General features: G+C 42.7%; 1 protein-coding gene across 1 annotated transcript in view; it reads right to left on the bottom strand.

Moving 5' to 3' along the window:
• Window positions 1–11,594, bottom strand: part of LOC126284605 (protein takeout-like) — a 58,891-nt gene extending 47,297 nt beyond the window's left edge. The window contains exon 1 of the mRNA XM_049983652.1: window positions 11,432–11,594. Coding sequence (XP_049839609.1) covers window positions 11,432–11,516 — 85 coding nt within the window. The 5' untranslated portion in view covers window positions 11,517–11,594. The remainder of the gene's footprint in view (window positions 1–11,431) is intronic.
• Between the last annotated feature and the right edge of the window lie 479 nt (window positions 11,595–12,073).

The raw sequence follows: 12,073 nt of genomic DNA, 5'->3' as shown, positions 1-12,073 counted from the left end.
ATGAAGACGAAATGGGAGATACGATACTGCGTGAAGAGTTTGACAGAGCACTGAAAGACCTGAGTCGAAACAAGGCCCCCGGAGTAGACAACATTCCATTAGAACTACTGACGGCCTTGGGAGAGCCAGTCATGACAAAACTCTACCAGCTGGTGAGCAAGATGTATGAGACAGGCGAAATACCCTCAGACTTCAAGAAGAATATAATAATTCCAATCCCAAAGAAAGCAGGTGCTGACAGATGTGGAAATTACCGAACTATCAGTTTAATAAGCCACGGCTGCAAAATACTAACGCGAATTCTTTACAGACGAATGGAAAAACTGGTAGATGCAGACCTCGGGGAGGATCAGTTTGGATTCTGTCGAAATGTTGGAACACGTGAGGCAATACTGACCTTACGACTTATTTTAGAAGAAAGATTAAGAAAAGGCAAACCTACGTTTCTAGCATTTGTAGACTTAGAGAAAGCTTTTGACAATGTTGACTGGAATACTCTCTTTCAAATTCTAAAGGTGGCAGGGGTAAAATTAAGGGAGCGAAAGGCTATTTATAATTTGTACAGAAACCAGATGGCAGTAAAAAGAGTCGAGGGGCATGAAAGGGAAGCAGTGGTTGGGAAAGGAGTGAGACAGGGTTGTAGCCTCTCCCCGATGTTATTCAATCTGTATATTGAGCAAGCAGTAAAGGAAACAAAAGAAAAATTTGGAGTAGGTATTAAAATTCATGGAGACGAAGTAAAAACTTTGAGGTTCGCCGATGACATTGTAATTCTGTCAGAGACGGCAAAGGACTTGGAAGAGCAGTTGAACGGAATGGACAGTGTCTTGAAAGGAGGATATAAGATGAACATTAACAAAAGCAAAACGAGGATAATGGAATGTAGTCAAATTAAATCGGGTGATGCTGAGGGAATTAGATTAGGAAATGAGACACTTAAAGTAGTAAAGGAGTTTTGCTATTTAGGAAGTAAAATAACTGATGATGGTCGAAGTAGAGAGGATATAAAATGTAGACTGGCAATGGCAAGGAAAGCGTTTCTGAAGAAGAGAAATTTGTTAACATCGAATATAGATCTATGTATCAGGAAGTCGTTTCTGAAAGTATTTTTTTGGAGTGTAGCCATGTATGGAAGTGAAACATGGACGATAACTAGTTTGGACAAGAAGAGAATAGAAGCTTTCGAAATGTGGTGCTACAGAAGAATACTGAAGATAAGGTGGATAGATCACGTAACTAATGAGGAGGTATTGAATAGGATTGGGGAGAAGAGAAGTTTGTGGCACAACTTGACTAGAAGAAGGGATCGTTTGGTACTGGAGGGCAGCGTGGAGGGTAAAAATCGTAGAGGGAGACCGAGAGATGAGTACACTAAGCAGATTCAGAAGGATGTAGGTTGCAGTAGGTACTGGGAGATGAAGCAGCTTGCACAGGATAGAGTAGCATGGAGAGCTGCATCAAACCAGTCTCAGGACTGAAGACAACAACAACAACAGTGATACTTTAATATTGACCATGGCAAAAAGCCTGTGATCTTTTTTCATATATGTGTAAGACGAGTTTTAACTACGGTTCAAGTTTGAAGGATGGGTAGGTTGAGTATAAGAGCGCCGAGTCGTACTTAAGCCTCTCTTGGTCTGAGTGCCTTAACAAATAGATGAATTGCTCGAAGTAAACCGTGACTGATAGAAACCACGTCGCTGTACGTCCTTACATCAAAATAGCAGCATTTATTCTTCAAGGAGGAGTAGCAAAACCGAAAAAAACTAAAAATAAATAATTTTAACAGTGGAACGCTATGATATCTTTTAAAGAGAACCGCTTGCTCACTCTATGCAAGAAATTGTCGGCGATTCCTTCGAAGTTACCATCCACTCGTTAACTGAAGCGGTGCACGGAAGTGACAGAATAAGTAAATTAGAATAGTCTGTACGGGATTTAAAAGCTGATCCTCCGGAATACGAGTCCAGTGTATTCAACTCTGCACCACACCTGTCGCAGGTGCTAGGAGCTCGTGCTCTAGTGGTAAAGCGCGTGCCTCGAAACCAGCAATTCGCTTGATCGAATACCCGGTGGACCACTGAAATGTTCAGTCTACGATTTTAATCTAGTCTTCACATCTCAGCTTTTGGAGAGTCACCATAAATGACACGGGCTTTGAATTTCACCTTAAAGTATAAGCCCCATTTCCCAAGATGGATAACTTGGGAAAAGGTAAGTGGAGTCCACTTAAAGATTTACACCTGACCGTTGAGCTACTCGAAAATATCCCTGTCGGAGATCAACTGCAGCCATGACTAACAGGCTCTTAAGGTATAAAGTTAAAACAAACTTGTACCAATAGATTGAACTACTCACAAGAAGCAACAGTGCCAACTGAAAAAGGAATGAGTATGCAGCACCATTAAATAAAGTTAGACGAACGAATATACTCTCTCTATATCGGACATGCCCTAATCATCGCTTTTTGGCTGGTAATATGAGCGGTCACTTGTTGATAAATTATTTGTGTAGAATTTCATACAGAGTATTAGAGTATTAGAATTTAATACAGAGTATCGTGTCAAATGACTTCAAACTTATCATTGGCGTTCAACTGGTGAAGTTCCATTCCAGATGAGCACTAGTATTACGGCTGAAATCCTCTGATACTCCGATGATAGCACATGTCTGAAACGCATAAATAAATAAAGCTTTAACAACAAGTGGACTCTTGTTATTAGCGGTCAATAAGCGGTGAGAAGGACGTGCTCAGTATTCATAAAATGCTAACAGGTCTCCTACGCGACTGGATCTCCTAGAAGAAGGAACTGAATGGTATGAGACGAATTTTAAATGGTGTCAAAGAGTATAAGAAAAGGAACTAATATGAATGCAAAAACATCTGCAACGCGTATATAATGTGGTAGAAAGTGCACCAAACTCTGACATAATCCATTCAAGGATTATTACAAGCCAGAGGACGTAATTGTTATAGGACTATGCAGGAATATAAAGGTGCAGTACACCTAGCAGATAACTTATGCCGCTACAGATGCAAATCAACATCACATACAGTTAACATAATTTTTGGGTTGTAATCACCGTATATTGAAAGAAAATGAAAAAGTCACTGGTTTATTACGGTTTCCTTCTTTATTCTGTGCACAATCGGTTTCACGCTTAAACACCCGTTTTCATGTGGCTGCATCCACATATTAAACACTGCATGTTGTTAACACAATTCCGTCTACTATTAAAGTGTATGCCGGTTACTGACCTGGTAATTCTAGTTGAGTTTCTCTATATATAATGTGAAAAATTGATCGGCCATCAAAGGACGTATAGTAATTCATTTTCACACAGCCTGTGTCTTTCATATGAGAGAACTTCACAGTCATTAACCTGCAATTTCGCACCCGGTAGCTGAGTGGTCAGCGCGACAGAATATCAATCCTAAGGGCCCAGATTCGATTCCCGGCTGGTTCGGAGATTTTCTACGCTCAGGGACTAGGTGTTGTGTTGTCCTAATCATCATCATTTCATCCCCATCGACGTTCAAGTCGCCGAAGTGGCGTCAAGTCGAAAGACTTGCAACCGGCGAACGGTGTACCCGACGGGAGACCCTAGTCACACGACATTTACATTTTTTTCAAAAATCGTCAGGAAATTCCTTTACATGATGTGAAAAAGCAATATTTTTATGTACGTAGACTGAAGCGGCGAGTGGCAGGGAATCGAGCCAGGTTCTTCTGCTTATCAGACAGGTGCGTTTGCCGCCAAACCACCTCGCCGCAATGGTTCATACTACTGCACGGTTTACAGTTATCCAAATTCCCCGTTACACACGAACAGAAATGGCGAGGCTCTTCATGTTCTGGAATAGCACCTCAGCATCAAACGTAAATGGGGGATACAGTCTGAAACGCAGCAGCAGTCTGGAATAACACCTCAGCATCAAACGTAAATGGGGGATACAGTCTGAAACGCAGTAGCAGTTACTCATACAAATGAAATGACACAATTTCAGATACTTCACTGGTCTATACAGAAATAATTTTATGTACATAGTAATTCATTTTCACACAGGACTGTTTGTGTCTTTCGTTTGAGAGAACTCAACAATTATTAACTCGCAATTTTAAGTTCCGAAATCATCAGGCAATTGCTTTACATGTGGTGCAAAATTAATACTTTTATGTACGTAGACTGAAGCGACGAGTGAAAATTTGTACCAAGGCGGGTAACTAACCTGGGTACTCCTGCTTTCTAGGCAGGTGCACTAGCCACTAAGCTACCTTTGCACAGCGGTTCACATAACTACACATAAACCCTAACACGCCTCTCTCCTAGATCCATATTTCCTCAGCCGCCCTAGTCTACTTTAAATTCCTCATTACACACGAACAGAAATGCCGAGGCTCTCTATGTTGTGGAATAGCACCTCAGGATTGGAACGTAAATGGGGGATCCAACCTGAAACCCAGGAGCAGGTACTTACATGAATGAAATGACAGTTTTAGTGCCTTTACTGGTTTCAAATGGCTCTGAGCGCTATGGGACTTAACATCTGAGGTCATCAGTCCCCTAGAACTTAGAACTACTTAAACCTAACTAGTCTAAGGACATCACACACATCCATGCCCGAGGCAGGATTCGAACCTGCGACCGTAGCGGTTCAGTTCCAGACTGAAGCGCCTAGAACCGCTCGACCACACCGCCCGGCTTTACTGGTTTCATACAGACATGGTTTTACGTATATAGACTGAAGCGGCGAGTGCAAATTTCAGTCTTTATTCATACAATTAAATCTGTATGATACCAGTAAAGTTTCTGAAACTATATCATTTCATTAATGTTTTTTATATTGGCGCTAAAGCACATTTATGACGTTTTTTCTTCCCACCCCCCCCCCCCCCCCCTCCCCCTGAAAACTGAGTGATTAACTGTCGTGTGCTTTCATGTCAAAGACGCAAATGCTACGGGAGAAAATAATCGTTTCACACTATTCGGTGAGCAAACATTTCTCCACATTAAATAATACCTCGCAAGGTAACGGCAAATTCCGAGTCAGAAGGCAGAGTATGATAACGTTGTTTCTCGCGGCGATATTCTACGATAAATGTTTCTCGGTTTTATATAGTGCATCAGATTTGTTTGTATGCTCAAGCTTTGAACGGACGACTTCTTTCCCCATCGTCATCGTACTAGTAAGTCGTTTCCTACCTTCGTACGTAGTTGGGTAACGGATACCATGGAGATGTTCGAACTCTGTGCCTTCCTAGAATTTATGTCTTATCTGTCACGGTGGAAGATCAGCAGCGACGTTCATTCCATTAGAGGCCAGTTAGCTTTTTTCTCTGCAGAATGTCAGCACTGAGCCTGACCAAAGTAATTCTGCCGCTTTTTTTACTCCCAGGACATTGCAGCCAAGGACGTCTTTTTCTGCGCTCGGGTTCTCTTTTATTTACGGTACCCAGTCAGAGGCAGCGTTGGTCTCAGTATTTCCAACATTCAAAAAATTTCTCTTGGATGATGTAGCACTTACATTGGTCACTCTATAAGTACGACTTCAGGACGCTGCACACACCACCGACGCCATACCAGATATCGCGACTTTGACAGATCTCTGTCGCAAATGAACATATGATTATGTTCGATGAAACGAAAATCCTATCCCACGCATCTATGAACTGGAATTCTATCATCAAAAAAGTCACTGGTATGAGAATGAGCAATTAGAACCGGGACTGTGGATGTATCCATAGTGAAACAAGGCGTCGTACAGTCGATCATGAAAGGTTACAGAGGAATAATCTGAGTGACGTACAAAAGAACGGAAACACCTACGCTACTGATGTTCCTCCGTCACAGACATCCAAGTAATCTCTAGCATCGTATGGAAGTTCAGTGGCTTCGTGGCATCTCCTTGACAATTCAGATAACTACGTACTAAAGTATCACACGGACTATTAGTACGACAGTTAATCCTGTGGACGAAGATCTCATTGAATTCTTGGAGGATGCAGACAAATGTGACATGGCCAGAAAACAGAGAAATATTCATCCAAAAACCTGAATACACTTCAACAACAGATAGATTACTGATAAGGACATGCAGTGCTTAATACTTGCAGTCTTCTAAAGATGCATACACAGGGCGAATCACATCAAAAATTGTACTTATTTTATTTCGTCTACGGTTCAGGTTATTGAAACAGGGTTTTCGGAAAATGAGAAAATGGTAGTACGCAGAGGGACAAATTATTTTTGCTATCAACCCAGATATAAAAGCAAATGCGTGTTTCTTATTCCAAAATGGAGACACTTACTGTTTTAACGGTATTCGAAAGATCTTGAAAACGAAAGTATAATTTATAACGGTGGTAGGTGATGCTGCAAAAACGTTTCGCAAAAATATCCTAGAAACCTGCTGAAATAATAAGGCAAGGCGGCCGCGACTGCGATGCAGACATCAGCAAATGGGCGCTCATACCAGGCTTTGTCGATTATCAAGCTTCGCCTGTTCGTGTTTCCACAAAATCTGTTAGTCTGACGTGACGATGTACACACTTCCGAGTTAAAACTATTTCTTAGGTATTTGGCTTCCGTAGCTGCATTACACGGCATGTTACAGAAACAGCTAGCAACCACTAACATGAGGGTATTGTCTTTAACACATGTTATTGTTTCTTACCACCCCTAGCTGAGAACATTTCGGACAGCAGAGGACTGCATTGTATCATACGACGAACTTTTAATGCAATATTTCGTGTTACAAGGGAAACAATCCTTCACGACAACAAGGACTCATTCAACAGGCTTTCAAAGTATTCAACAGCTGATCAACGGTTCGTTTTTTAGATGCAACGCAGCCGTCTGATGGTAAACGAAACATTCGAAACCGGTAATGCAAAGGAACAATGAAATGTGTTTAAGAATAATTTCATCAAGTCCGTACTTGGTAGCTGTTTTTATAGGACGCCGTTGAAATCGTTTACTGTGTACCTTCCGATACGCTAGGAGTTAGCATGCAGTTCTGTTTACAGTAGTAGCTGATCCTGTAGCTATGTCGTTGCACAATAGAGCCAGACAGAAATACGTATTTCTTTAGTAGTGTAGACTCGTCTTATTGTCGCAGACAGCGACAGAGACAGGCACTGGAAACACAATTGGCAGTGTTTACAACACAGCAGCCGATTCCGACCAGCCTCATCTTTCAGTTTTGGTTAATTCTCGGATACTTTTCCTAAAAGTTTCGATTCCATCAGCAGCAAGCGTTATACCACTGGACTGGTGTTTCCAAGAGATCTAGAATAGCGTTAAAATATAATTCGTTCCATTAAAAGAAAGACACTTCCTTCAGTATGTCGGTTGATACAGTTGTTAACATGATTACCCGTGAACCCATTCCTCAGTATCATTTGCCGAAAATACAGATTAAATCTTACATTAAGCAGAAAAAACAACTACCCAGTGTTAATAACGCTATTTGTTAGAGATAAACAGCGCCATCACCGGTTTCGAACAGACAAGTTCGTCCTACGACGGCTGTTCACATTTGAAATCACATTTTGATGCACATGTAATGTAGGCTGCTTATGAGGAAAATTCCATAGAGTGGTGAAATTTTGAACACAATCGGAAAACATCACATGCATATCGTACAGTAATATCAAATGTGAACAGTCGCCTTGGGATGGACCTGTCTGTCCGAAACCAGTAAACGGTGCTACTTGTACCTAATAAACAGCATAAATAACATTTGCTTGCTGCTGTACTCATTTTACTGTAAGAATTAACCTGTGATTTTTTCACGTATTCACGGTCTCACCATGTCAATCTTAGACAAAGCACCACTTACCGAAAGACAAGGTTCGATACCTTGAATCGTTGACTAAATAAAGGGTGTTGAAGTTTCATCGTGCTCGTGCCTGGAGCCAGTTATGGCTTGAACAAAGAGGCAAACTACTCAGGTCTTTAGGCATCCGTGATCGTTGCCATCGAAGGTAAAATGTGCGGGAGTGTTAGTCCCATTATCTCCTTCTTCAATTTCTTCTTACACAATCCAAGTTTCGATCCCCTTGCTGAAATATTTTTCACGCCATTTTTGTGTTCCTAGTTAACTGAACACGGTCCAAAAGTAGCGCTGCGTTCACTTATAAAAGGGAGTTTCTCCGTTATTGTGAGAAAAAAATGGTGGTAAGTTACCGTTCGTTTCTGGAATCGCCGACCACAAAAGCAGAAATATTCGGAGAATAGGTACGAAGACCATTACTTCAGCAAGAACAAAGTAAAATAAATGACTGTAGCAAAATGAATACAGGACAGCAAAACAACTAAATTAAGACCTCGAAATTCAAAAGCGGTTAAACAAATTGTGAAATTTGCAGTAGCGGAGAGGTATAAATCAGAAAAACGTACAAGTGCTAGCCAACGAATGCAACGTTTATAGAAGGAAAGTCGGAGGAGGGTTGGAGATTTGTAGGAACGAATATTACTCAGGTATAAGCTAGCGACCCACGGCGACTTTGGAAGTGTAGTACTAAATACCTACGGCAACAAAGTCTTGTCTGAGGTAAAGGTAATAGATTATACAGGGTGAACCAAATCTTTACCAACAAAATTTCGGAGATTATGGATCGATATTTTCCGAATGTTTTGCTTTAATGGACCCGTGATATCCCGTCCCTCGTTACAGGATAATTGCATTTCGATCAATTTCTTGCCCTCATTTATCTCCGTATCGGCACTGCATTGAAAATATCTATATAACACTGCAAATATCGACAATAAGCAATGTCAGTCTTGTTCTAAAACACTTGTTCCAGTCATTCACGGTACTTGCTGTTGACAAGAGTGAAGTAACGATTTATTCTTCGATCTCTCCAGAGTGCATTCAGCATTGGTCGGTTCTGCACAAGTTTCTGAGGATGGCCTTGACATACAGACAGAAAAATTCGCCGTTAGATTTGAACTCATCATTATTCCGCCATGTTGCTCGAAATGTTCGTAAGTTACTGTAGATGGTAGCTCAGAAGGGATGATCAATATTCGGGGAAGTGACAGGAAAGATCATTCGAAGCAAAGAAGTCTTGAAAACATAGGCTGTAAAATGCAAACGTTAAGAGCTATGAGCACTTCCTCACCTCCGGTTGAGTCAAGCACATCTTTTCTGCAGCAAGTTCTTTGCTTTCCATGTTTTCGGAGGAGGTAGTACGGACTAAACAGGAAAAGAACTGTGTAGTAAACATGGACTTTAAAATGCGCACCTTAAGGACTATGAGCACCTGTTCAGTGGAAGAGATGTGTGAAGGTGAACAAGTACTCACAGTGCTAGTTTAGAGGCGATGTTTACTGCACAGTTTTTCTTGTTTTGGTCCATACTATGAGCTCTCAAAATGTGGAAGACAGAGTCCGCAGTAGAATAGATTTGTTTCACAGTATCAAAGATGAAGAAGGTCTGTATTTTAGGATCCATACTTATTAGACTACTTTCCTTTGAATAATCGGTTCTGTAATATCCCTGGATACTGACCATTCTTCTTGGCACACCCAGTCCACAAAAGTTTTTACTCATAAATACTTCTATCTTAGTGAAAATCATACCTAAATGATTACAGTAGTTCCTTAGATTAGCCTTCACACGCAGACAGAAAAACACCGCACGTGACTTTATTAATCATATTGATGAACTGTGTACAGAAGTATCTCTTATGAATCATTCTATCTATAAGTGAAGACTGTATCAACATTCCTATAGAATTTCCTAAGGTTAGGCTTCATACACAAACAGAAAAACGTGCAGGGGAGTTTACTTTTGTAATATGTGTAGATGACTGCTACAGGGTTCCACATATATGGTATCTGTTCTCTCAGACATGTCTGAAAAAATAGAAATCAGTTTGATCCAGCAGCCATTATGAATTTAGAGGCAAAGGAATTACAGACATTGACTGCAAGTGTGCACTGATTAAAATCAATGGGGAGAGTTGAAATTTTGTGCTGCACCGTGATTTGAATCCTGGTCTTTTACTAGGCAGATGCTATGACCACTGAGCATCCGGACACAGTGGTCATTCCTACTGCACGGAGTACAAATTTTCAATCACTAACGTAATGCTCCGTGGCCATTATCTTCGTTGCTCTTAGCATTTCGCCGATTCCCCTAAGAGTGTCAGCCCGGTGTCCGGATGACTCAGTGGCCAGGGCATCTACCCAGTGACCAGGAGACCCGTATTCGAATCCCGGTCTGGAGCAAATTTTCAGCTTCCCGAATGATTTCAATCACTGCCCGCTCGCAGCCAGTATCTTTTGTATCTTTCGTGAAGGAAGTAAATACGCGGCGACGGTGCTCGAGGAACACACAAAACTATTACGGCACCACAAGAAGGTATTAATAAACCATTCCTTGATGAGCCCGGGTTCGGTTGCAGGCCGTGTAGCAGATTTTCTCCGCTCGGGGATTAGGTGTTGCATTGCCCTTTACATTCGTATCGTCATTAATGACATGGAAGTCGCCTCCAAAAAACCGTCGTACCGTCTTAACAGTACTAATGTGGCTGCATGGGCACGAACAGAAAGCCAAAACCTGGAGTAAAATAATGAATAAATAAAGATTCCCCCTATCTCGATCTGTCTGTTTTGCTGCCTAAGCAATAAAGATGGCCCACCAATATTGCGCTCATTCCTGTGGCCTGGGTTCGGTTGCAGGCCGTGTAGCAGATTTTCCCCGCTCGGGGATTAGGTATTACATTGTCATTAATGACACGGAAGTCGCCTCCAAGAAACTGTCGTATCGCCTTATCAGTACTAAGATGGCTGCATGGGCACGAACAGAAAGCGAAAATCTAAAATAAAAAATGAATGAATAAACATTCCCCCCATCTCGATTTGCCTGTTTTGCTGCCTAAGCAATGAAGATGGACCACCAATAGTGACTTCAAAAATTTGGCTAAATAACTCCACTTCTCGAAAACAAGCGAGGCAAAACTTGCTGCTACAACTGTTCTTTGACAGAGTTCGGTTGTCCGGGAACACCAAAAGGTCCTTAAAAAGATCCCAGCGGAGGGATGGTTCAAATGGCTCTGAGCACGATGGGACTTAACATCTATGGTCATCAGTCTCCTAGAACTTACAACTACTTAAACCTAACTAACCTAAGGACATCACACAACACCCAGTCGTCTCGAGGCAGAGAAAATCCCTGACACCGCCGGGAATCGAACCCGGGAACCCGGGCGCTGGAAGCGAGAACGCTACCGCACGGCCACGAGCTGCGGACACGGATGCATGGAAACATCGACTGTGTGAAAAGACAGTCGAGACGAAGAAAATGACGCGACCTGACAGCCTATAGAACCAGAGGAGCGAATCCTTATGGGACAGTGACTGAGTTGCGATATGCTGCGACTGTTTGCCGCGGCTGGGTGAGAGGGGGCTGCGAACTCACGGAGCTGTGCTGGGGCGGCTGCAGCTGCGGCGACCGCCAGTAGGAAAGCGGCGGCGGCGGCGGCTCGAGGCGTGCGTGTGGCCATGGTGCGGGCTGCGGATCTGTGCGCCCCGGGCGCGTCGCGCGCGCTTTTATAAGTTGCTCGCGCGCTGCGAGGTCTCAAGGTAACTCCGCCGCAGAATCTTACCGTGCTGCGGCCAATGGAGCAGCGCCGCGTCGCGCCACCGCCTCCCGTGGCTGCCACCGAGCCCCGGACCTCGTCCTCCTCCTACTCCTCGCCACTTGGTGTCTGGAGGTCAATGTCACTGGCGTCCGGCGGTTGACGCAAACATAACCTGCTGCGTTAGCTCATCTCCAAATCTGTGGTGTTGCTGCACAAGAACAACCTTCGCCAAACCAGTCGCAGTCGCACCCTTTCCTCTAGTACTGTGGTTTATCATGCGGAATGTGATCGTTATATACCGGGTGATGAGAAAGTCAGTATAAATTTGAAAACTTAATAAACCACGGAGTTTACACTCCTGCTATTGAAATAAGAACAGCGTGAATTCATTGTCCCAGGAAGGGGAGACTTTATTGACACATTCCTGGGGTCAGATACAGCATATGATCACACTGACAGAACCACAGGCACATAGACAC

Source organism: Schistocerca gregaria, chromosome 8, assembly GCF_023897955.1.
Source record: "Schistocerca gregaria isolate iqSchGreg1 chromosome 8, iqSchGreg1.2, whole genome shotgun sequence".
Taxonomy (NCBI): domain Eukaryota; kingdom Metazoa; phylum Arthropoda; class Insecta; order Orthoptera; family Acrididae; genus Schistocerca; species Schistocerca gregaria.
The sequence above is the reverse complement of the archived record's forward strand: the minus strand, read 5'-3'. Positions and strand labels throughout refer to the sequence as shown.